Source organism: Podarcis melisellensis (genome assembly GCF_964234715.1).
Source record: "Podarcis melisellensis genome assembly, chromosome: 6".
NCBI lineage: Eukaryota > Metazoa > Chordata > Lepidosauria > Squamata > Lacertidae > Podarcis > Podarcis melisellensis.
Window position 1 is genome coordinate 2185121 of NC_138538.1, and position 26294 is coordinate 2211414.

The 26294-nt window shown below is 46.7% G+C and overlaps 1 protein-coding gene across 4 annotated transcripts; it reads right to left on the reverse strand.

The window, feature by feature from the left end:
• Nucleotides 1-5187: 5187 nt before the first annotated feature.
• On the reverse strand, nucleotides 5188-20634 carry LOC309372884 (BPI fold-containing family B member 3-like). 4 transcript variants are annotated; one of them, XM_081916925.1, is made up of 17 exons: nucleotides 20569-20634; nucleotides 19355-19479; nucleotides 17627-17725; nucleotides 17260-17458; nucleotides 17031-17135; nucleotides 15430-15570; nucleotides 15270-15333; nucleotides 14437-14497; nucleotides 12818-12912; nucleotides 11739-11915; nucleotides 10931-10984; nucleotides 10664-10831; nucleotides 9930-9997; nucleotides 8530-8572; nucleotides 7590-7653; nucleotides 7409-7485; nucleotides 5188-5504 (listed from the first exon to the last, which is right to left on the reverse strand). In XM_081916925.1, exons 2-17 carry the CDS (start codon nucleotides 19464-19466, stop codon nucleotides 5466-5468), a joined length of 1566 nt encoding a protein of 521 aa, XP_081773051.1. In that variant the 5' UTR covers nucleotides 19467-19479; nucleotides 20569-20634; the 3' UTR covers nucleotides 5188-5465. The 4 variants fall into 4 exon arrangements, with proteins under 4 accessions (XP_081773051.1, XP_081773050.1, XP_081773049.1 ...); XM_081916924.1 differs by having other exon boundaries at nucleotides 17260-17515; XM_081916923.1 differs by having other exon boundaries at nucleotides 17260-17572.
• Between the last annotated feature and the right edge of the window lie 5660 nt (nucleotides 20635-26294).

A 26294-nucleotide genomic window follows, 5' to 3' on the forward strand; every position in this document is an offset into this window, starting at 1 on the left:
TCCAAGTCTCATAGAATCATTGGAGTAGAGCTGGAAGGGACCCAAGAGTCATCTAGTCCAACTCTCACACTGCTTAATATTCAGAGTACAGTCATACCTTGGAAGTCAAACAGAATCCATTCCGGAAACCCATTTGACTTCCAAAATGGTCAGAAACCAAAGCATGGCTTCTGATTGGCTGCAGGAAGCTCCTGCAGCCAATCGGAAGCCGTGGAAGCCCTGTCAGACGTTCGGCTTCCAAAAATATTTCCCAAACTGGAACAGTCACTTCCGGGTTTGCAACATTCAGGAGCCAAAATGTTTGAGAACTAAACTGTTTGAAAACCAAGGTACAACTGTGTTGGCTCTCCTTAACAAACCACATAGTGATGGAAGGACCCACTATTCGCATAGTTTGCTGGTTAAAGGTTTTTGCTTTCCCCAGAAAGCTGCTTACTGGATATCATTGCTTGTTATTACCACACACACACAAAAAAAAGGATGGAAAATTCAGGACTGATAAAAGAAAGAGCTTTATTTGGCGGGACAGTCCCTTATCCCAGCACCATGTCCCACTGCTGTCCCTTATTGATGATGTCCCTTAAATAAGCTACTGAAGGTAATGGGGTCCTTTCTATGTCCAGCTGTCCTTTGTCAACAACAAATTGTTGCTGTTTTTTGTGTTGAATATATGCTATATGGTAATTTATGGACCTAATAGGTATCTAAAGCCATTTGCAAGCAACAAAATATGTATTTTATCAAAGTAATTGTTGATCCCTTATTTTGGCTGCTGATCCCTTATTTTCGAGGCTGCTGGTCCCTTATTTTCAAATCTGTAAGTTGACAGCTATGATCCTAATATAAAGAACTAGACTCAGAGCTGAAAATCTCCTCCCCGCCCCCCAGCTGTGATGTCCACCCTGGGTGTCCCATTTCAGGGATTTCCTGTCCTTGAACCTGAGTGGCCTTTTCCTGAAGATTAGCCTGAGAGGATCTCAAGTCTGTAGCCCAGCGCTGATAAAGCTGACGCCCTGTTTTGACAGCTTTGGGTTCCAGTGCCTGCAAAGGCCGTTCTCAGAGAGATGCTGAGATTAGCGTCAGCTGCAAACTGCCACCAGACCATAATGATATCCTTGTCCTGGCGAAATGAACAGTTAATACCCCGGCGAGATAAAACCCAGCAATTAGTTCCCTGATCAAATGAGGGTTACACAACAGGGGTTGCGAGGGGAGAGCGGAATTACCTTCCCAAACAAAAAGCATTTTCAAAGCTCATCAGCTCCTTTTCTCCACGTAAGAAGATCTGTGGGAGAGGCTGGTGAATACTGACTTTAATTCCAAGAGAAAGCACATTGAAATGGGCCAGTGGGCCACAGCACACCAAGACAAGACAGGCTATAATCACATCACCATTAACTAATCCAGAATGCGGCAGCTAGACTGGTGACTGGGAGCAGCTGCCGAGACCACATAACACCGGTCTTGAAAGACCTACATTGGCTCCCAGTACGTTTCTGAGCACAATTCAAAGTGTTGCTGCTGACCTTTAAAGCCCTAAATGGCCTCGGTCCAGTATATCTGAAGGAGCGTCTCCACCCCCATCATTCAGCCCAGACACTGAGGTCCAGCGCCGAGGGCCTTCTGGCGGTTCCCTCACTGCGAGAAGCCAAGGGAACCAGGCAGAGAGTCTTCTCGGTGGTGGCGCCCTCCCTGTGGAATGCCCTGTCAAAGAGTACAACCACTACCAGCCTTTTACAAGACATCTGAAGGCAGCACTGTATAGGGAAGCTTTTAATGTTTGATGTATTATATTATTTTAATATATATTTTTTGGGAAGCCGCCCAGAGTGGCTGGGGAAGCCCAGCCAGATGGGCGGGGTATAAATAATAAATAATAAATTATTATTATTAGTAGTAGTAGTAGTAGTAGTAGTATTAGTATTAGTATTAGTGTTATCATATTTTTATCCTCCTGACTATAATGCCTAAGGGGATTCTGAGATGGAGAATGAACATTAGAAGTACCTACTGGATGAGACCAGTGGCCCATCTAGTCCAGCACCCTGTTCTCACAGTGGTGTGGTGGCCTGGGACTTGGGCTCAGACTCGGAACCAGAGGAGTCTCAGTCCACACGGGATCCTTTGCCTCAGGCATCACCTGAACCAAGTCTGGGGCCTGATCCTGAAGAGCCCCAGTCTGCACAGGTTCCCCTGCAACAAGCACTAGCCGGGCCGAGTCAGGAGCCTGAGCCTGTCCTGGCTCCAGATGCGGGGATGACCTCGTTGCCTCCAGCTGGGCCATCACTTACAGCTGCTCCACTACCGGTTGGGTCAGGGGAGGCTGAGGTGGCCCCTGGATCTAGTAACCCACCGACGTCTCCCGAGCTGCTGAGACTGAGGTCTGAGAGAAGGAGAGACCTGAGTACTTGGAAAAGGAGTGCTCGCCTTTGGGCAAGACAGGGAGGTGAGCATAGCTGTCAACTTACAGATTTGAAAATAAGGGACCAGCAGCCTCAAAAATAAGGGACCAGCAGCCAAAATAAGGGATTTTCAGAGCACAGGTATGTTCAACTTCTGAGCCCCTCCGGCCAAAGGCAGAAAGCCCAGCCAGCAGCCAAACGAAGCCTCAAGTGGTGGTTCCCACAGCGCAGCAACCCGGCAAAGGGGACGCAGCAAGGAAAACCACCATCACCTCTCCGCTGGGAAGTGCTGAGCAAAGGTCAGTCCCCAGGCAACGTGGCCGATTTGATGGGCACAAGGCATGCAAGCTCCACCCCCCAGTCGTTCTTAGACCCCTTATTGGGTGAGCAACGCAGCCAAGCAACACAGTTGGAGCCTCCCTCCTCCCTGGCCGGCAGGGAGGGAGGGAGAGGAGCTGCTTCCTTTGAAACCCGGGAAATTTAAGGGACGTCATCAATAAGGGACAGCAGCAGGACATGGCACTGGGATAAGGGAGTTTCCCACCAAATAAAGGATGGTTGACAGCTATGGAGGTGAGTGGCTGGGGGATCAGGACCGGCCGCTACCCCGACAAAGATAAAAGGCTGCTGGACCCTGCCCCAGGTTGTGGGAGCAACATTGCTGTTTGCCAGAACCTGCCTGTGATCTTGTGCCTGACCCTGCCTGGTTATCCACCTTGTGTCCTGCCTTGGCCCTGCCAGACTGACTCCTCGTGGAACCCCTGGATTCGGGACCGGACCTGGACCATGCTACTCAGCTTACCTCTGGGCCCAGCACAAGTGGCCAACCAGATGCCCCTTATGGGAAACCCACAAGCAGGGTCCAAGCACAAGACCAGCTCTCCCCTCCTGTGGTTTCCAGCAACTGGCATTCAGAAGCATCACTGCCTCTGATTGTGGAGGCACAGCAGAGCCCTTCTGCCTAGTAGCCATCAATAGCCCTCTCCTCCTCAGTGAATTTGTCCAATCCAGTTTTAAAGGCATCTGCCTTGGTGGCCATCACTGTCTCCTGTGGCAGTGAGTTCCATAGTTTAACTACTATCCATTGTGTGAAGATGTACTGTATATTTCATTTGTCCTGAAATCCAGGAGGCATCCAAGGGAGGAAGTGATCTAGTAATAGGTGACTTCAGTTATCTGCACATAGACTGGAGTCAGGACAAAGAGAGGCAAATTCCTAGGTGACCTAAATGGCTGTGCACTGGGGGAGACTGTGATAAGAATTTTAAAGTCTTAGATATATAATAAATGTTCATAAGTGTACCAACCGAGCACGTACATAGATCAGCACAGGAAGACTGACCTGAAACCATTTTTTTATTCCCAAACCAAATATTTTCTCTGCAAGGTCAAAGGAAAATGGAAAAGCCTCCCCATTGTCTTTTCCTTCACAAATCCTGTCTTAAGGGTATGTCTGTGTATGAATAGGGTGAGCCTGTGACCTGGCTCAGGAACTAAGTATTTATCATTTCAAAAGACTGGCCAGGCTCTCCAGGGTATCCAATCAAGTGAGCATTAACAGGTAACCTGTCAGACGAGATAAACAAGATAAACAACGCACTCAGATTTCTGCTGTAGACTGCCTTTTCTGTGATGTAGGTATGATGTTTATGGGGGGTGGTCTTGGGTTACACCCCTTCTGTGATGTATGCATGATGTATGGAGGGGTGGTCTGGAGCTCCAGGGCAGGGAATTTAAAATTTCTATATAAGGTACACCTTTGTTCTGGGTTCCTCCTCCCTCCTGCGTGTGGTGAGTGAGGACCCTGTTCCTTTCCTGTGTGTGAGGGGAGCTCCCTGTCGCAACAGATCAATAAAGATCAGGCTTACTAGCTGCTTTGCTTCTCAGTATTCTCTGGTTGGCCTCTGTTATTTTCTCCTACCAATAGGGAACCTACTTAAAAGGACTCTATATGGGCTTTTGGACACCCCATAAGGGGAAAAGGGCGGATTTTTGTTCACAACAAGACCATGGAGCAACTCACAGGGGAGGTGGAGGCACCCTGGGATGCATTTCTTCCAGGGACCAGGTATTGCCGCCCAATGAAATTCCATGCGGAAATTTGTCCCTTTGAAGATTCCTACTTTGTTTGACTCAGTGCTGCACTACACCAGGACAAATTGGGTGTGCAAGCAGAAGTGAATATTAAAGACCCTGGCATCGCATTCACAAAATTGCCCTTTCACTGAACAAAGCAAATGTTGGAAGTTTGAGGTTGAAGAAAATGGAGAAGGCCACTAATTTGGATGGATTTAAAATAGAAGCCATCAATGGCTACCACCCATAATGGCTGTGTACTGTGATGGTTTCCCAGGTCCTAGTAGTCCAATACTCTAACCACTATACCACACCACATCGCTGGTGATGCCAGCTGATGGGCAGGAGGACAGGGTTTGATCCTGAATTAGCTGTGCCCACTGCGCCCAGCAGGATTCAATCCTTGCTCTAATGCTGATGAGTGGGGGTTGAAGCCCTTTGCAAAAGTGCTATTTGAAGCATCTCTGCTTTGTAAACCACTTTGAGTGTTGTTAGGGTGTTGTTGTTTTTCTATAATCAAGTGGTATATAAGTTTTACGGAATAAAATTAATATGGAGAAGTAGCAGTGGTCCCGTGTCTCCCTTTACTAATATTTTAGGGGGCTACGGGTGAGGAGGGATGGTTTGGCTAAAACTGTAGCTGGGAGGAGAGATGAAAAGGTCTTCAAAGTATATTGAAAGTGGAAGAAAAACACAGACAGGCTATAAATGCTGAGAAAGTGACATATTTTTACTGCGTGAGGAAGTCAAGAAGCACCCCAGACAGTACACAAGCAGCCCAGAGTTCTCGCCAAGGCAGAACTAGAGGAAACATAGCTGAGGTCATTCTAAAGGCAGCTCTGCAACTCAATGAGACGATGAAGGAGGATGAGAGAAGACTCTTCTGCAGTCAGATTCCTGGGCCAAGATGTCACCGGGAACAGCAAGGAGCGAGGAGGAGACTTCTGCCTCGGAGCTCATTTCTGCAGCTGTGCGGATACATCTACTCTAGAGGAGTTTAGGAGTCACGCTCGCCAGCAATGCATTCTGCCGAGAAGAAAAGCATCACAGTTACGGAAGAAACCTGGCTGCATTTCAATGAGAAACTGGAACATCTCCAATCACTATGTGAGCCCAACACGTGGCTATCCTGCTAAATTTGCACATACCCCAGTTTCGTGATGCAATTCTCCAGCAAAATAACAGAAACTGCATATATTGGAGGAAAGTGTGCGAAAAAGGCATATGTTCTTGAACATAGCATACTAATATGTGTGTATTAGTCAGAACTCCATTACAAATGGCAGTATTAAGAGAAAGCAGGAGTGAAAGGCATACAATTCATTAATTAAGTTATCAGTTTTAAGAAAACCTGCTGTGAAACTATGGAGTGTTAGGATACTGTCAGGGAGGCTCAACGGCTCAGGACATCAGAGTTTCTGTGAAATGTCCTATACAAGTGTATCAAGACAATAGATCCTGTTTGGCTTTGCTGAACTCAGAGAGTTGCAAGCAAAGAACCAAGTACTTGCAGATTAAGCTACATTGTGCAAGAGAGTGTATTCAGAAAGGACTCGTTCAGGTGTCCTACATGCCAGGAAATGAAATTCCTGCTGATATGTTGTCTAAGGTTGTTAACAGCGAACAACTTAAGGTTTATGTACAGAGGTTGCAATTGGGTTGAACCACAGGTACTAGAGGTTACACGGAAAGGGGGAGGATGTTAGGATATTTCCATTCCACCTTTAAAAGGGGACAGGCTGTTGTGAGTCACAGCCTGCGTATTTCCTGTTCACAAGAAGTTTCTGTTTCGTATATAGCTTTTGTTTCTCTCTGTTGCCTGACACGCAGGCAGGCAGTCATGTTTTTTCCTTTGTTCTGACCAATGCTGAATAAAGCTGTAAATATGCTGCTCTCCTGGGTGAATCTTTCATTGTGCGAACTCTGCGAAAAAGGCGTGCATGAGTCCTGGAATGTGGACAGTTATTTCTGAGGCTCGTGTCGCGAATTGACTGATACTGTTCTACGGGAGACCGGCGTGGAGGCATGATGGCCTTTGTCTCCCTGGCAGTATCCCAACATGGAGAACTGGATTTAAGACTGGAGAAAATAGAAACAGAAACACTGGAAGGGATAGATCTGTCCTGACTGAATTAAAAGCATGCTTTACTCCTGAATCTGAAATCCCTTTGATTTTCTTTGCCTCTTGTCTGTTACATTTCTCCTAATATCACATCAGTCGATCTCATCAAATAAAGACATATGAAGCTCCTTACATCATAAGCCACCCGCTCTCCTCTCTCCAGCAGTAGAAAGCATGCTTTCCTCTGCCCCTCTTGCTCCCCTGACATGCAGGTCATGTGTCAATCACTGGACCGTTTTAAACTGAGCGCTAGTTAGAGTAAACCCCATTGAAATTTAGGAACGTCACATCCATTAGCCTCAATGGAGTTTACTTTGAGTCAGAAGAAGCACTGCAGGGCGCGGGTGGCGCTGTGGGTTAAACCACAGAGCCTAGGACTTGCTGATCAGAATGTTGGCGGTTCGAATCCCTGCGACGGGGTGAGCTCCCGTTGCTCGGTCCCTGCTCCTGCCAACCTAGCACTTCGAAAGCACGTCAAAGTGCAAGTAGATAAATAGGTACCACTCTGGCGGGAAGGTAAACAGCATTTCCATGCACTGCTCTGGTTAGCCAGAAGCATCTTAGTCATGCTGGCCACATGACACGAAAGCTGTACGCCGGCTCCCTCGGCCAGTAAAGCGAGATGAGCGCCGCAACCCCAGAGTCGGCCACAACTGGACCTAATGGTCAGGGGTCCTTTAGCATTGAATAAAACCCACTAAGTTGCGGGTTCCCAGGCACATTGTGGAACATGTTACAGATTTGTTCAAGGTGGTGCTCAGCCCACGTTAAAGCCTGGTTTTCAAGAAATGAGCAGCTGAGATCTTACATCAACAATGTTGACATCCCCAGCGGTGAAGTTCAGGTTGAAGAGGTTAGGGAGTGGGATTCCTATCTCCAGGGCACCTGGAAGAAAACCAAGAAACAACGCTAGACATGCAGAATGGTTGTTGCATCCCAAAGGCAATGCTGAAATGGAACACCTATTGGTACAAATATGGCTCTTTTACCGTTGATCACAGGCAGGTATCCAATTCTGAGAAGGTTTGTGATCCAGGTTTTGAGTACGGCAACCTGCAAAAGAAAAAGAAACTTCTGCATCATCAGTTGGTGAGAGAAAGAGATGCGCATAGCTGTCAACGTTTCCCTTTTTTTGAAGGGAAATTCCCTTCTTCCGAATAGGATTCCTCGCAAGAAAAGGGAAAAGCTGACAGCTATGGAGATGTGACTTGCTGGGTTGCTTACTTCAAATTTTTCGCAGCTAAACATTAGGAAGAACTTTCTGACTGTACAGTGGGCACTCGGGTTGTGAACGTGATCCGTGTGGGAAGCATGTTCGCAACCCGCAGCGCCGCATCTGCCCATACGAGGGTTGTGATTTGGCGCTTCTGCACATGCGCAAAGAGTGATTTAGTGCTTCTGCACATTTGAAAGCACCAAAACCCGGAAGTAACCAGGTCCGGTACTTTCGGGTTCAGCGCGGTGCACAACCTGAAATCGCATAACCCAAAGCGTCTGTAATCTGAGGTATGACTGTATGACTTCTTCAGGAGGTGATGAGCTCCCCTTCATTGGAGGTTCCTAAGCAGAGGTTGGGTGGCCATCCATCTGCCAGGGATTCTCTGGCTGAGATTCCTGCATTGCAGGGGGTTGGTCCTAGGGGACCCTTCCAACTTCACAATTCTATGATGGGACTTCACCCTTTGTAGCTCAAGCACACAAGGGTTTGTGTGGCTGCCCCAGATGCCGTCTCCACCTCTGCTCCAGCAGAAACCCCCAATCCTGGACGAGTTCAGCCATCTCTTTCTCTTTCAAGTTCCAGGTGAGATGCAGAGACCTTGGGAGTTCTGCTCATGGGACAGGAATTCTTCTCCCCACTCCACCCCGCCCTGCTCCCTCAAAATCTTCTCCAAAGGGTCCACTGCAGTATTTGTTGGAAGGGAGTCTTACATCAAAGGAGCCGATCTGGGAAGACGAGACGTTGAGGCTGACGCTGTGAAGGGAAAGGAAAGGAAAGCATTGGGTGCTAGGCTGCACATCTGGCACAGAGAAGTCCTCCACCATCTGATGGCCCCTAGTCATCTTGGACTACAACTGGTTGGGACTGATGGGAACTGTAGCCCAAGACATGTAGAGGACATCGTCTTGGGGGAGGCTGGTCTGTAGAGCTTCCAGAGCACGGCCGAGAAAAGATCAGGAAGAAAGGGGACTATAAACACAGTGCAGAATTGAGAATCATGGACTACACCTCTGGTCCCCCCCTGCCCCCCTTACCTCTTAGCAACCCCTAGGTAATCCCACTGCCCTCCAGGGGGCAGCATCACCCACTTTGGGAACCACTGGTCCTTTCTCCAAATCAGGGACAGATTTTGGTAATGTGGCCCCAAGCAAGGACAAAATTTGATGAGCCCCCTAAACATTTCTTATTTTCACAACAATTCCTTTTGGTACAGTTGCTTTTTAATGGATCTTATCAGTAGGTACCCATATAAATATAGGTTTTGCTGCTACTACTACTATTACTACTATTTTGGCGCCCCCCACCCCACCCTCGGCTCAGTGTCCCTGTGTGGAAGAACCACCAGAACCACCTTAACTCCAGTCCTGTCCAAATGCCGTTTGTTATTCTGCATGATAACCTAGGGATCTAGAGCATGGGTAGGCAAACTAAGGCCCAGGGGCTGGATCCGACCCAAACACCTAAATCCGGCCGGTGGATGGTCCAGGAATCAGCATTTTTTAACATGAGTAGAATGTGTGCTTTAATTTAAAATGCATCTCTGGGTTATTTGTGGGGCATAGGAATTCGTATAGATAGATAGATGATAGATAGATAGATGATAGATGGATAGATTATAGATAGATAGATAGATAGATAGATAGATAGATAGATAGATAGATAGATAGATAGATAGATAGATAGATGATAGATAGAGATAGATGATAGATAGATAGATAGATAGATAGATAGATAGATAGATAGATAGATAGATAGATAGAGATAGATAGATAGATAGATAGATAGATAGATAGATAGATAGATAGATAGATAGATAGAGATAGATAGATGATAGATAGATAGATAGATAGATAGATAGATAGATAGATAGATAGATAGATGATAGATAGATAGATGATAGATAGATAGATAGATAGATAGATAGATAGATAGATAGATAGATGATAGATAGATAGATAGATGATAGATAGATAGATAGATAGATAGATAGATAGATAGATAGATAGATAGATAGATAGTCCGGCCCCCCACAAGGTCTGAGGGACAGTGGACCGGCCCCCTGCTGAAAAAGTTTGCTGACCCCTGATCTAGAGCATCAAAATCCACTTACTTGTCAAGAGATAAGGAGACGGCCAATTTTGCTCCTGAAATGCGGACAGATCCACTCAAGTCGATTTGCTGCAAATGCAAGATGACTGGGTAAGAGACTGGCCCCTTCCCTTCCGCTTTTGCAAAACCAGCTTTGGGTTGAGATTCCTGCATTGCAGGGGGTTGGACGACTAGAGTCAGGTCCCTTCTATGATTCTATGATTCTGCTCTGTTCTGTTCCCAACTTCTATGCCCCACTGAGGTCAGGGAGGGCTCTTTGTTGCGTGCCCTCCTTCCTTTCGGCTAAAAGGAACTGCCACACCTAGAAAGAGGAATCTGGGTGGCTTTCAAGGACACCTAAGTATCATTTTAAAAAATAAATAAACCCAACACAGAGACAATTGGGGGTGGGATGGGATTACTGACACCCAAGCAAAGGTTCTTTGAAAAGAAATATTGAGCCAAGAGTGCTAGCAATGACTACCACCTTTGCCTCCACAATGCTTCTGAATATCAGTTGCTGGAAACCACAGGAAGGGAGAGGGGTCTTGCGTTCGAATCCTGCTTGCAAATTTCCCACAGGCATCTGGTGAGCCACTGTGAGAACAGGATGCTGGACTAGACGGGTCACCGGCCTGATCCGGCAAAGCTGTTCTGATGTTCTTACAAACTTTCAACGGCATCAGGTAGATACCCAGGGCAGGCCGGGGGTTGGAGATTCAAGCCATGCGCCATTCACCCCATTCCGTTACTTACAGCATTCAACCCAAAGAGAAGCTCAGGGCCGGAGTCTGCGAGGGCGAAAACATCAACGGCAGCAGCGAGGGTCACAGTGAGCTTCCCGTTTTGCAAAGACACTCCCGGAAGGTCGCTGACCCGGATCTTGACCACCAGGGGCAGGCTTGTTGGCAGCAGCCGGGACAGCTGTAAAAAATGGGACAGGGAGAATGATTCACACTCAGGGCACAGGGGCAAATCACTTCACACACACCAAAAGTGAGATGCCCAGTAGGGCATCCTTACCTGAGGTAGCACAGATTGAAGTGCAGACGTTGTCAGTGGGACGGCTCCACGGAGCTGGGGGAAAGCAAGACATATGCAAAGAATTTTAAAAGGGGAATGTATTCTAAATGCCACCCTAATTTTTTCCCCTTCAGCCTGACGTGGTGATTTCCTTCATGTTCATCCTCTCAAAACAAAAGAAAGACGGGGAGAGGGGTTGTTCCCAATTTACAGGTGCAAAACTGAGGCTGAGAATTAAGGTGTATATATGTTTGTGTCACGAAATTAAAAGACGCCTGCTTCTTGGGAGAAAAGCAAGGACAAACCTAGACAGCATCTTAAAAAGCAGAGACATCACCTTGCCGACAAAGGTCCGTCTACTTAAAGCTATGATTTTCCCAGTAGTGATCTATGGAAGTGAGAGCTGGATCATAAAGAAGGCTGATCGCCAAATAATTGATGCTTTTGAATTCTGGTGCTGGAGGAGACTCTTGAGAGTCCCATGGACTGCAAGAAGATCAAACCTTCTAGGACCAATCAGACTGCTGCCTTTTGGATCCTATTCAACTCAGTACATAACAGGGCCTTCTTGGTGGTGGCGCCCTCCCACCAGATGTCAAAGAGAAGAACAACTACCAGACTTTTAGAGAGCCCTCTGAAGGCAGCCCTGTTTAGTGAAGCTCTTAATGTTTGATGTATTACGGTATTTTAGTATTTTTTTGGAAGCTGCCCAGAGTGGCTGGGGAAGCCCAGCCAGATGGGCGGGGTATAAATAATAAATAATAAATAATTATTATTATCATTATCATTTCCGGGGCAGGCGACTCACCGCTTGGTCAGTGATGTCTACGTTGAGCTGCCCGTTCTTCATTACCAGCTGCAGCAAGGAGGAAATGAGGTCACCAGAGAGAAGCAACTGGGAAGTGTGGTCCCCAGCTGGAGGAAGAGAGGGCAGCTTGCTTGGGGGAAGCTTGATGGAGTTCCCTTCATTATCAAGCACCAAGACCTGGAAGAAACATTAAAAAATAATAATCAGAGGTTCAGAGACATTTAGGGACCCACAGAACTGGACGTCTGTTAAGTATAATTCAGGCATAGGCAAACTCGGCCCTCCTGATGTTGGGTTTTCTTTAAAAAAATGTATAATTTATTTTCAGTGCAAAATTACAAGAAAAATTACAAACATTGAATCCAAAATAAAACAGTACAAACAAGAAAACAAAACAAAACACAAGAGAAAAAAGAACACAAAAACACAAAAAACAAAAACACACATCTACAAATAAAACCATATCATCCTTCTAATCTAGTCATTACATACATATACACATATTGACTTCCTTCCTTTGTTCTAAGATCTCGAAATTTTTACTCTTTCTTAGTTGTTGTGTCTAACATAGATTACCTCTATCTTTATACTTTTTACACCATTTTTCTCTTTCTTTAACCCTGCAAAGCATCATATTGGTATGTAATGAAAGATGCTCGGCCCTCCAGATGTTTTGGGACTACAACTCCCATCATTCCTAGCTAAGAGGACCAGTGGTCAGGGATGATGGGAGTTGTAGTCCCAAAACATCTGGAGGGCGAGTTTGCCTATGCCTGGAATTGTTTAATTGACACCGAAATGGGGAATGGCTTAATGTGAAGGCTTTCACATCAGGAGGGCTATTTCCTTGGGGCTATATTAAGTTCTCTGAGCTCCTACATGGGTTGATAGCTAGCTGTTGTTATTCTCTGCTTCTCTCTCTCTCAGCCTAGCCTACCTCACAGGGTTGTTGTTCTGAGACTCAAATGGGGAGGAGGAGAAGCATGTAGGCCACCTTGAGCTGCTTGGAGGAAGAGGTGGGATATAAATGCAATCAATCAATCAATCAATCAATCAATCAATCAATAAAGGTTCCTTACATTCAGATTCAGGACGATTTGTTGTTCATCGCTGAACCACGGCAGGCCAGCCAGGGTGTAATGTAGTTTTCCCAGCGTACCAAATGGACAGACACCTGTGAAGGAAATAAAAAGGAGTACCGTATTTTTCACTCTATAAGATGCACCAGACCATAAGACGCACCTAGTTTTTGGAGGAGGAAAACAAGGAAAAAAATATTCTGAATCTCAGAAGCCAGAACAGCAAGAGGGATCGCTGCGCAGTGAAAGCAGCAATCCCTCTTGCTGTTCTGGCTTCTGGGATAGCTGTGCAGCCTGCATTCGCTCCATAAGACGCACACATATTTCCCCTTACTTTTTAGGAGGGAAAAAGTGAGTCTTATAGAGCAAAAAATACAGTAAGTAGTAAGTAACCAAACAAACCCCTGTGTTGCAAAGAGAACGTCAGAAATGTCTAGGCAACACGATGAGCATGTACATATGCAATAGAAAATCTTTGTAGAATTCCTTCAAACCATAACAAGTACAAAATGAAATCTTTAGTCTCAAAGTCTCTGAAAATCTTTAAATGAAGCAAGGTACTAGACTTTGTACGATGAAAGACAAGCTGTGAAGCTTTGTGTATTCGGCAAGGAAGAAGAGAAAGAGGGCAGATGTAACCTGTCGTTGGGGCACCTCCTTGCAATGTCCCATGCCTTTCCTCCAGCAATAATATCCAGGGTTTATGAGGCATACTCTGTGTACTGAACGTCACAAACTAGACAAAAAAACAGTTTTGAATCGGTGGTGAACTGGTGGTGTTGAGGGGGAGAGGGAGAGGAGACAGCTTGCAGCCTGTTCAGTCTGGAGAAAAAATGGGTAAGAGGCAACAGGATAAAAGAGACTAGTGAAAGCTGACAGAGAAAATTTTTTTCTCCTTCTCTCATAACTTGAACGTCGGAAAATTCAGGGCATGTAAAACGAGGTGGCAGATCGTGAAGCTGAGGCTTTGGCCACCTCAGGAGAAGAGAAGACTCCCTGGAAAAGACCCTGATGTTGGGAAAGATGGAGGGCGCAAGGAGAAGGGGAGGACAGAGGAAGAGATGGTGGGACAGTGTTCTCGAAGCTACCAGCATGAGTTTGACCAAGCTGCGGGAGGCAGTGGAAGACAGGAGGGCCTGGCGTGCTCTGGTCCAGGGGGTCACGAAGAGGCGGACACAACTAAACGACTAAAGAACAACAACAAAATGAGGTGGGACTTTACACAACACATAGCTAAGCATTTCACTTGTGCTTTTAGACAGCTCAAACCCTTTCGCACGCAATGTCTCAGCCAACAATGCAACAACCCTGTACATTAAGGGATCATCATCCTGTCTTGTTTTGTGCCTCATTTCTAAGCACAGGTCCTCACTTTAAAGCTCTGCGTCCAAGCATTTGTTTTGTTTGTTTGTTTTGACCCGGCACTTGCCCTGTGAAAACCTGCTTTATAGCGCTGAATCACAGCAAACCCAAATTGCAGAAAACCCCAATTGCCGTTTGTTCCTGGGGCGGGGGCGCTCTGACACTTCAAAGTGGGGAGACAGCAAGTTGTGCAACATTATATACTCTAGTTGATGATCCAAAAGAGATGGGGAAGGTGGAGGTCATGGAAAACTTACTGTTGACGGTGCCAAGCAGGGTGTTCACAATATTCAGCACAAGATCTACAACTGGACACAGCTGCAACAAAGGGAAAGGAGCAGGAGTGAAGCCACAGAACTGAATGGTCCCCACATCCTTTGTTGTGTTATCTGAAAAATAAATCTCCCTGTGCAGCATGCCGGCCGCTTGCAAGAAAGAAATTCTCATCTGCTTATTCTGGTGGCATCCCAGAGATGCAATGGCAGACAACAAGGACAACAAGGGGTGAAGAGTCATCTTTTACTTGCAGCAGCTATTGGTCATCCTGATTGCCAGAAGGGTAAAACTCTAACTCTGAGGTAGGGAACCTTTGGGAGTTGCCGTTCAGGAACAGCTGGAGAGCCAAAGGTTCCCCATATTGGCATTCTCCACTTCACGTGTGGAGCCAGTGAGAGCCAGTGTGGTGTAGTGGTTAGAGAGTCGGACTAGGACCTGAGAGACCAGGGTTCGAATTCCTGCTCAATCATGAAGCTCCCTGGGTGCGACCTTGGCCCAGTCACTGCCTCTCAGCCTAGCCAACCTCACAGGGTTGTTGGGATTCAACGAAGAAGAGGAGAACCCTGTGTGCCACCTTGAGCTTCTTGCAGAAGAAGGTGGGGCATAATTGCAATAATAAATAAACAAATAAAGTTCCTAGGGTATCCTTTTGCCTTGTATCAGTATTTGCAGCCGCCTTAACTATGTCTGTTGCTCTATCTCATCCTGTGCAGTCTACCCTGAATAGCAGTGCCTCTCCTAAATTCAGCAAAACTATGATGCAAAGAAAGTGATCGACAACCATGTGGAGCTGGCAAATTATCGGAAGACTCACCACTCCAGGGAGGACATTGCTCAGGAGATTAGTCAAGACCCCGTCCAAGTTGAGTGGCAGGAACCTAAGGAAGAAAATAGTTGGGGACCGTGAGTCTTTAAGGTGTTTCAGTGGCTAGTAGCTGCAGTGGCTGTGTTCCTCAGGACCTCTGGTCACTCACCCAGACAGGATCTGAATGTTACCCAGGTTGGTCTTGCAGTTTTCCACAACTAGGATGGGAGTGCCTGACTTGTCCTGGACCAGACGTGCGTTTGCTGTGATGTTCACTTCCACCAGAAGATTCAGCAGCCCACCCAAAAGCCTGGAAGACAAAGAAGAGGTGAAGATGAGATTGATCACCGAACCAGCTCCAGTTTCAAAATGTACTCTGCAGGTACTCAGATTGCAATGGCTTCTTTGTCAGGCATTGCTTGGGGCACAAATATTTAAAATGCCCTGCAGGTCTTACAACTCCTATCCTGGGATTGGTTTGGTTTTCCCCAGCAAGTTTTGAAATCTATTATTTTGACAAAGATGGATAATGGAAGTTATCTCCCATTACACTGTCTAACTGCAGTCTCAGTTCGCCCGAGTCTTGGTTTTTAAGTACCCGAAATGGCACCAGCTATGAATGCTTGGTGAACTCAAGTTCACAAATGGTTTAGAGACAGAAATATAAATTGAAGCTGGGTGAGACCCCCCCCCCAACAGCCCAATGAGAAGGAATGACTGTGCTCAGTGGCCATAGAATGATGACTGACAGTTGGAGGGAGGGTTGGGGAACTGAGGGAAGGGGGATGGAGTATCCTGGAAAGGGCATGGCTGCCTCGCTAGAACTACAATATTGTGTTGCAGATCCCTTTTGCACACTATCTGTGAGTTCTGTACAGATGCTACTTGCTGCAGATTTTACTTTTCACGTGGAAAATGTTTCTCCCCTTGTGGAAATCAAGAAGCAACCTCTTGTGATTCCTGCATTGCAGGAGGCAGAACTAGATGACCCTGTGCGTCCCTCCTGATGCCACACGTCTATGAGTCTATGTCCCTGTGCACATGGGCACTTAAGTAGAATTGAAGTTGGATCCAGAGATATGTGTGTGCATAGATGTGCTCATGGAATCGCTCATAGATATGGTGATCCACATTCAGTGATGGGGACCCAATCCGCGAACGAGCAGGTACATTGGCTTATTCCATAGAAGTGAATGAGGGAGCTGCTTTGAGTGAAGGATCGCCACCTGTACATGGAAGCCTATCCCCCAACCGAAGCAATACAACAACAACAATTTATAATTTGTACCCCGCCCATCTGGCTGAGTTTCCCCAGCCGCTCTGGGCGGCTTCCTACAAAGACCAAAAATACACTAAGATGCAACCCAACCATGTATTTGAAGGAGATTGTGTCCCAAATAAATCTTCAGGATACTTCAATGCTGTTTAAGTTTTTTTTACAATCATCATCAAAGACTCTATCTTGAACTGGCTAGGATAGGAGAACACCTGGGAAATTCCTGATGAAATTAAAATCCTTGTACGCTTTTGGAGGATGAATAAGAGGTGAAAATTCTTGGGACTTCTCAACAGGAACATGCAGAGTCATGGCCATTGGTCCATCTAGCTCAGCTTTGCCTACACTGACTGGCAGTGGCTCTCCAGGGTTTCTCAGCCCAACCTGGAGATGCTGCTAGAGAATGAACTTGGATTCTTCTGCCTACATAACAGGTGCTCAGCCACCGAGCCATCGCTCTCGCCGTTTGCTACGTCCCATGGAAGTCAACTCACGTATCTCCCTTGAGAGCAACTTTGGTATAGATGTTCAGTCCGACCCCAACACCTTTCAAGAATTTCAGTGAGACCTTGGGAAGGACGACGTCCACCAACTTCAAGCTGGAGGGTGAAGGGGAGACAGTCAGGAGCAGAAGCTAAATCCACAAAGCAACATCTACATCTTGCCATGGGGAAACGTTGAGTTCTACCCCCTGTGTTTTTCTCAGTAAAAGAGATAACTCACCCAAGGAGACCTTCACGTCCAAGGACACCACCGAGGAGACCTCCTTTGCCTCCCAGGGCACCGCCGACAATCCCAAGAGGTCCTCCGCCTTGGCCTCCAAGAACTCCTCCAGCCAAGCCTCCGACCAAGCCGAGAGGACCTCCTCCTTGGCCTCCAAGGGCACCTCCAGCCAAGCCTCCTACCAAGCCGAGAGGACCTCCTCCTTGGCCTCCAAGGGCACCACCAGCCAATCCTCCGACCAAGCCGAGAGGACCTCCTCCTTGGCCTCCAAGGGCACCACCAGCCAATCCTCCTACCAAGCCGAGAGGACCTCCTCCTTGGCCTCCAAGGGCGCCTCCAGCCAATCCTCCGACCAAGCCGAGAGGACCTCCTTGGCCTCCAAGGATCCCTCCTAGAAGGTCTGCACCAAGCACTTGCCCCAAGAGTCCCTGGAGCAGGTTGCCTTTGGCCAGCGTATCTGAGATGCCTGGAAGGAAGAGACAGCATTGAGCACAGGAGACAGACGTCAAGGAAATACAAGTCAGCGTTGACATTGTCCTCATCAACTCTATACAAGGACACAAAACAAACAACTATCTCATTAGCATGCTTTTTGACCAGAGGTTGGGTGGACTGAACCTGGTTTATTAAGCCTGCCTCTTTCCATGTCCCAGGCAATAAACTGCCTAGATCCTTCGACTGTATGAGTCCAGGCAAGGACATTTCATAGAGTTGCAAGAGACCCTCAAGCGGTCTTCTAGTTCAGCCCCCTGCAATGCAGGAGTCGTAGCGAACAAATCCCTGACCCATGGCTACCCAGCCTCTGCTTAAAACCTCCAACGAAACAGAGTCCACCACCTCCCAAGGGAGCCTGTTCCACTGTCTAACAGCTCTTACCATTAGAAAGTTCTTCCAGATGTTGACTCAGAATCTCCTTTCATATTGCAATTACCATTCAAATACAGTGGTACCTCGGGTTACAGACGCTTCAGGTTACAGACTCCGCTAACCCAGAAATAGTACCTCGGGTTAAGAACTTTGCTTCAGGATGAGAACAGAAATCGTGCAGCAGCAGCAGGAGGAGGCCCCATTAGCTAAAGTGGCCTTCAGGCTAAGAACAGTTTCAGGTTAAGAACAGACCTCTGGAACGAATTAAGTACTTAACCCGAGGTACTACTGTATCAGGAACTGACAATAGGGAGCCAATTTCTGATTTTCATATTTGTATGGTTTTATGCACTGGTGTTGTAAACCACCCTGATTTTTTTTTACGGAATAAAGGTAAAGGTAAAGGGACCCCTGACCATTAGGTCCAGTTGCGGCCGTCTCTGGTGTTGCGGCACTCATCTCGTTTTATTGGCCGAGGGAGCCGGCGTACAGCTTCTGGGTCATGTGGCCAGCATGACTAAGTCGCTTCTGGCGAGCCAGAGCAGCGCACGGAAACACCGTTTACCTTCCTGCTGGAGCGGTACCTATTTATCTACTTGCACTTTGATGTTCTTTTAAACTGCTAGGTTGGCAGGAGCAGGGACCAAGCAACGGGAGCTCACCCCATTGCAGGGATTCGAACCGCCGACCTTCAGATCAGTAAGTCCTAGGCTCTGTGGTTTAAGCCACAGTGCCACCCGCATAGTGGTATATAAATATTTTAATTGCTGAATAAATAAACTGCTGGGATGGGGCAATGCAATTGTTTGGCTTGAGACGGTCCCCCGAATTTTAGAAATTAAGGAGTCTGTAATAAACCTGAATGGCAGCCTGGGGAAGTGCACATCACATCCGCTGTGCATGCATTATCCTGTTCGCTTTTGATTTCGGCATGGCAGGGGGGTTGGACTAGATGGCCCTTGGTGTCCCTTCCTGCTCTACAATCCCGTGAAACACCTGTGCAGATCTGAAGGTCTCAGTGGCTGTGCTGGCCCATCAGGGGATGAAGCCCGTAGCAGAGACACACCTGGGCACACAAGCGCCAAGACCACCGTACCCACTCCTGTTTAGAAGAAGAGGCTGCCAGTTCCTGCTTCTCTGCAAATGCTCATTCAAGAGTCGGGTGGTTCCCTTGGCCATTTTTCTGAATTTTCATATTTTAGAAAAATCAGAAAGTTCCAGAGCTCACCATTCTCAAGGACATCCTTATGCAGCCGGGCCATCGAAAGGACATCGTCAGCGAGAGCTTGGGTGGAGGGCAGGAGGCCGCAAAGGAGGAGAACAGTCCAAGCCTTTAGCATCTTGATCTGGTACCTGAGAAAATATTACTGGTTGTCAGAAGGAAGGAAGGAAGATTTGTCTGTGCATTTTAAAGAAAACCATTTTATGCATTGACTAGCTAAGTGCAGCCGATTATATCTTGTAATATTTGTCTAAGCCCTGAAACCAGCTATTTCTATAATTGAGAATATTTGAATTTAAAACCCTGACTTGGGGGCTGTCCCCACACAATTTCATCATAGCTTCTAGCTGTTGTTGTTGTGTGCAAACCTGCCTTATGCTGAGCCAGACCTTTGGGCCATTTTAACTGGGGATGCCTAATTCTGACACACAGCACATCTCCATCCTCACCCCCCCCCCCAGGTCCTGATGGCTGGAGACCCCAAGGGTTGAATCCTGCATGCAAAGCAGCCACAGGTATTCTGCTGCTCAGTTACAGCCTCTCGACTGGAGCAGGACTATTGGATCTGGTGTTTTCCCCACCGGAAAAGCTTTCCCCACAAAAGCCAAACTCTGTTTGGTTAACAATTCAACAACGTATTAAGCCCAACCTTCATGAAATGAATTTGACAGACCACCTTCCATAAATGTCTCCCAGAAGCGAGTCCCATTGAGTTAAATGAGACATATTCCATGTAAGAGTAAGGACTGACAAATCTGTCAGTTTAGGAGTCTCTCGGTTTTTCTCTTCTTCTTTTTTAGTCTTAAGTTGGCACATTCCTACATCATTTTGCCATTTTTTGAAGTTTTCCTAACTCTTTCGCATTCTATTGTGCATTCCTCCATGCACATTTTGGTATGGCATTTTGCCCAAGAGACACATTTTTGCAAGCAATTTCCCTTAACTTAATGCATTTTGTACGTTTTTCTTCACTAATATAGGTATCCTTCTGCACCCTGTTCCCTGATTTTTGCACTGTGTCACAAAAGTGGCCATCTCAAAGACAGCTCTGTTTCAGTCCCATATCATTTTGAGATGTGTGAATGGGTTAGATTCACATCCAAATGTGAACTGAACTGAACTGATCACGGCCTGAGAGCACCAGCGCCTGCAAGATCCTTTCCAAGCTCAAACTCGGTGGTTACTTTGGGAGAAGCGAACCTTGGCGTCTCATCTCTTACCTTGCTCCGCTTGAGGCGTCCCAAGATGCTCCTCACCTGTTGCTGTCTGAGGAAGATGCTTCAGACCCACAGCATGTGGTCCTTATATATCTAATATCTGTGTCAGGAATGAGGAAAACCGGGTTGTTTGTGGACAACTCATGATATTTGCTCGGGTGTAAAATAGCAAGTGGTTTGCGATTTATGTCCAATGCAAACATTTCCTTAGAAATCTGAAAAGCTGTGTAAATCGTTGAGCAATGTGTATTGAACATCTAAGGAGGTGTATTTGGTTCAATGTTAATCTGGGGTGCCACTTCCCGAGGGGCCAAGTCAATCATTCCTGCCTACCTAGGGAAAAGCCAAGATTGTGTGTTCCATGCTAGGCGTTGGTGAAGCAAGAGTGCGCATCAGACGTTGACCACAATACTTAAGGGATTATGGCCTTGTTTGCACCAGGGCTTATGCAGGATGGGGTCAAGCATTGATTTCATGCTTTCTGCGCAACAGCCCTCAGAGATCCATAATGCACCGTGGCCTTAAGCAAAAGGAATTATCAGTAGCTGCGAGCCAGGATGGCTATGCTCTGCCTCAACAGCTGGAGGCAGTAGTCCTTCCAAATGAGAGTTGCTGGAAACCACAGGAGGGGAGAGCTATCTTGTGTTCGAATCCTGTCTGCGGGTTTCCGACAGGGATCTGGTTGACCACTGGGAAAACAGGAGGCTGCACTCCATGGGCTATTGCCCTGATCCAAATATACCGTATTTTTTGCTCCATAAGACACATTTTTTTATTCCTAAAAAATAAGGGGAAATGTCTGTGCATCTTATGGAGTGAATGTGTGGTCCCTGGGGCTGAATTGCCCAGGGGCAAAAAACAGATTATGCTTTTATTTTTGAAAGAGGTAAGTGGGTGTTGAAACAAAGTCGTTGATCGCAAGCGATTGGAAGCGAGATAAGGGACGCTAGCAATAAAGGAGGCTGCCTGCGAGTGGGAAGGTAAAGACAGTAAACTTGCAAGGAGAGGAGACTAAATCAACGAGGAGAGAAATTAGAAGAAAAGGAGGAGCAAAAAATTGCTCCAGCTAAGGAAAAGACACTAAGTAAGGCAAACAAGAAGGGAAGGGAGTGTTGAAAGGAAGCAGCTGATCGGTGGGATCGGAAGAGAGATAAGGGACACTAGAGAACCTTGGGATTTTTGCATCACCCCAATTTCACCATCAGATCACATAGCATGCCCATGACTACAACCTGCACACACACAAAAAATCATGCACCCACTGTTGTGTGGAGCCGCAATGGCCCAAAAATGTGATTACAAAGCACAGATCCACCTGGATCCTCAGGATTTTTGCATTGGGCTACCCCAAACTCACTGTCAGATCACGTGTCTGTGCATGAACCACAAAAATCATATATCCACTGCTTCATTCAGAATTTTTTTTCTTGTTTTCCTCCTCTAAAAACTAGGTGCATCTTATGGTTTGTCAAACAACCTTGCTTGTCCAGGAAAAAAGAAATCGAGTGAAGTGAAAAATGACAAGTGAAGGAAGAAAGGGGCAATGGCGGGGGGAGGGATGGGGACCCTCTATAGTACAGTGAACAGATTGAAATAAAAAAAATCACCATTTGCATTGTCATTCAAAAATGTGAAAACTAAACATGCCTCTCAATAAATCTGCTGTATTGATTATACCTCTTAACCTTTTAAAGGGAGCTCTGCTCCTGCACCTTTGAAAGCAACCAGCCATGCAGAAACTAAACAGAAGCTTTTCCTGGCGGGGAGACAAATCTGCAAGGCAGGGAGCAGCTTCGCCTCCTTTTTCTCCTGCATTCCAGGAAAATCAGGGCCAGTAAAAGGAGCAGGTGGCAACGCCAGAGGAAGGTCTAGTTACAGATAGGTCTGTTAGTGGAAGTCACTCTGCTTGGAGCCAGTGCGGAAGTCACTGTTAGTGGAAGTCACTCTGCTTGGAGCCAGTGCGGAGTAGGGGTTAAGAGCTGTAGACTCCTAATCTGGGGAACCGGGTTCGCTTCCCCGCTCCTCCACATGCAGCTGCTGGGTGACCCTGGGCTAGTCACACTTCTCTGAAGTCTCTCAGCCCCACTCACCTCACAGAGTGTTTGTTGTGGGGGAGGAAGGGAAAGGAGAATGTTAGCCGCTTTGAGACTCCTTTGGGTAGTGATAAAGTGGGATATCAAATCCACACTCTACTACTGCATTTCTGTCTCCTTGCTTAGCCAAAGAAGGCTCTCAGAGCAACTGACAAAAATAAGTAATAAGGTGATCCCTGCCCTTGGGCAGACAACCTACATTTATGAATTTAGAAAGCCAAGAAATGGAGAGAAACCCAAATTGTCAGGTTGGCCAACTCCGCCTCCTTCTCCTCCTGGCACACAGTTGCTTCCCCTTGGAGCTCTCACTTTGCTTCCTCCCCTTTTGCCACGCAGCCTCATGCAGAAATGGGACACGGGTGGTGCTGTGGATTAAACCGCAGAGCCTAGGACTTGCTGATCAGAAGGCCGGTGGTTCGAATCCCCGCAATGGGGTGAGCTCCCGTTGCTCAGTCCCTGCTCCTGCCAACCTAGCAGTTTGAAAGCACGTCAAAGTGCAAGTAGATAAATAGGTACCGCTCCGACGGGAAAGTAAACGGCGTTTCTGTGCGCTGCTCTGGTTCGCCAGAAGCGGCTTAGTCATGCTGGCCACATGACCCGGAAGCTGTACACCGGCTCCCTCGGCCAATAAAACGAGATGAGTGCCGCAACACCAGAGTCGGCCGCGACTGGACCTAATGGTCACGGGTCCCTTTACCTTTACCTCATGCAGAAGGGCTGGCATTGTCCTTCTCTTGGGCATCGCAGAGCCCTTGGGAACCTGGCTGGGTGCATCACTGACACATCCTCAGATATAAATTTGGGGGCAGGTGGGTCAGTGCCCTGCTCCAAGTTTTGCATCTGCCAGGCAAACGACACCAACTAGGGAGCTGTTCTTTTCTTGCCCTGGGACAGTTTGAAGGCCTGTGGAATGATAGAACTGTAGAGCTGAAATGGGTCCTCCCGAGGCTCATCTAGCCCAAACCCCAGAAATCTTTTGAGCAACATGGGTTTCGAACCCACAACCCTAAGATTAAGAGCCTCATGCTCTTCCGACTGAACTATCCTGAGTTCTAAGAGGGGAGGCCCTTTTTAAAAGACATACTGGGATAGCTCAGTCAGTAGAACATGAGACTCTTAAGGTTGTGGGTTCGAGTCTCATGTTGCACAAAAGATTCCTGCACTGCAAGGGGCTGGACTAGATGATCCTCATGTTCCCTTCCAGCTCTGCAATTCTATGGATATATATACATACATAGATGTTTCACATGTTTTTTTTCTAGGTTTTTTTTTTAAGAGGAAAAAACCAGAGGCATATTTACTGAGTATAATAGGTAAAGATGGGAAATTATTATTCTACTCCTTGCACAAAACTGGAAAGGGAAATATATACCCACAAAGGATGACTGGATAAATAAACTAATTGAATTTATAGAATCGGCAAGATTAACTGCAGGAATAAGGTACCGATCAAACCAGAAAATAAAAATACAATGGAAATGGTTTGAAGATTATATGACCAAGTACTGCTCAAAAACTAACATGTTGATATGTTTGGATTAATGTTTGTAAAGCTGGTTAAAAAAATAGTTAAAAGAGTTAAGAAATATAAATTTAGATAAAAATTGCAACATGAAATATTATAATATATAGGAGGGAGAGGGACAGTGGAGGGAAGTCACAAGGGTGTTTTAATGCCTGTAATTTAGGGTGGTAGGGTAATATGAAATTTGTTTCGTGTCTATGTGTTTGTTTGTAAATAAAAATTTCTAATAAAATATAAGATTAGAATTTTTTTAAAAAAAAATGTTTCACATGTTTACTGGAATTTCAGCAGCTGGCATTGCTTTGCGTTTTTCATTTTAGAAATGCGATTTTTAGATTGCATTTCTATGTGGTTCGTTGCTCTGCACTCTGACGGGAGGAAGGGGATCAATCATTCATTCATTCAATCCTTTCTCCAGCTCCCCTTTAGAGTTACTCTTTCCCAATCCCTATATCCCTATATCATTACACTTTGCCCTTTTCTTGCAAGGAATCCTATTCGGAATAAGGGAATTTCCCTTAAAAAACGGGAATAGTTGACAGCTATGCCTTGTTCTCCTTCTGATGGACAGCAGGGCCGATACGCAAAAGCGTTGGCTTGTCCCCAACCACTTTCTGGCTCAGAGGAACAGCTGATCTTCCGGGCAAACAAGCCTTGCCGCTGCTGCTGCCACAAGGTTCTGCTCAGGTGACAAGGAGCTTATTAAGGCAGCCATTGTCACAGCTGAGACGTTGCAAGCTCCATGAGTTTCGGTGCCAGAGGAGGAGAGAGAGAGAGAGAGAGAGAGAGAGAGAGACGCACAATGGTTTGCTGACAAGGGCCGTATCATGTTATCGAGGCCTTTGATCCCTATCAGGATTGGAGCCAGATCCACGTAAGAAGGGGGAGGCCACTGTCAGAAGTCCTGCGATAAAGGTCACCGGGTTCCTTAAAGCTCTGGCATGGCGTGTGTGATGATGGAGGCGATGACGCCTCTTTGCAAAAGCGGAATGTCCTGTCCCTCCCTGGTGGTGACCTTTCCAAGGTCTTCCTGGGAAGCAGCTCCTGTTTGGAAAAAGCCACTTTGAAGAGTCAGAGGCCTGGGCAAAGGCTTCGCAAAGGGGAAACTCTGTGCAAAGGAGCTGGGCTGAAAAAGATCCACAGCATTGGGACCACATAACACTGGTCCTAAAGGATCTACATTGGCTCCCAATATGTTTCTGAGCACAATTCAAAGAGTTGGTGTTCACTTTTAAAACCCTAAATCGCCTTGGCCCTGTATACCTGAAGGAGCATCTCCACCCCCATCATTCAGCCTGGACCCTCCCAGAGTCTTCTGCTGGTTCCCTCACTGCGAGAAGTGATGTTACAGGGCCTTCTTGGTGGTGTCACCCTCCCTGTGGAACACCCTCCTGTCAGATGTCAAGGAAATAAAGAACTACACAAGTTTTAGAAGGCATCTGAAGGCAGCCCTGTGTGGGGAGGTTTTTAAAGTTTGATGTTTTCTTATGTTTTATACGTGCTGGAAGCTGCCCAGAGAGGCTGGGGCAACCCAGCCAAATGGGTGAGACAGAAATAATAAAAATTATTGTTATTATTACGAACACTATGCTTAGCTGCAAAGGATTGGTTCATTTTCTCCTTGACTCATAATTGCAGAGGCGAGGAAATCCAACTCCAAAAGATTCTTTGACACCCGAATAAACATATATATGAGACACAGTTCTGTCTGGGCGCCTAGCAGAATGTAGGTGGCTAGTGAGGGGTGCAGGCAAGAAGCATGATTTTGGTGACACCTGGTTTCCTTTTTTCATTTATGTTATTTGTGGTGGTGAAGCCCTTACTCTTCTCTCCACTGAGTGAGGGTTTGTGGAGGGGCCCTGTTGCTCCTTGATGACCATAAATGTACGCCAGCTCCCTCGGCCAGTAAAGAGAGAATACTATCAGGATTCTTGCAGCTGAAATACCGTCCTCTGACCATCCATCTTGGTGGTGCCGCAGGGCATTAGAGAAAAGGCTGGCATCTCCCTCCACATGTGAGCTACCACCACGGTGCCAAGGGTCACAGTGCCTGTTTCCAGGTCCACAGGTTCAAGGTGCTCCATGGAGCTGGAAAAAGGTCTTGCTAGTTA

Bases quoted from the DNA above. Each gene is read 5' to 3' on its own strand.
- LOC309372884 (XM_081916922.1), bottom strand. From the start codon at position 19,466: ATGCTAAAGGCTTGGACTGTTCTCCTCCTTTGCGGCCTCCTGCCCTCC. The intron at 15,571-17,030 runs GTGAGTTGACTT...TTTGTCTTCCAG, and splicing joins GTTGCTCTCAAGGGAGATAC to GCTTTTGGGTGGGCTGCTGA. The intron at 5,505-7,408 runs GTAAGATCTCAG...TCTTCTCGGCAG, and splicing joins GGGATGTCAACATTGTTGAT to AATGCATTGCTGGCGAGCGT.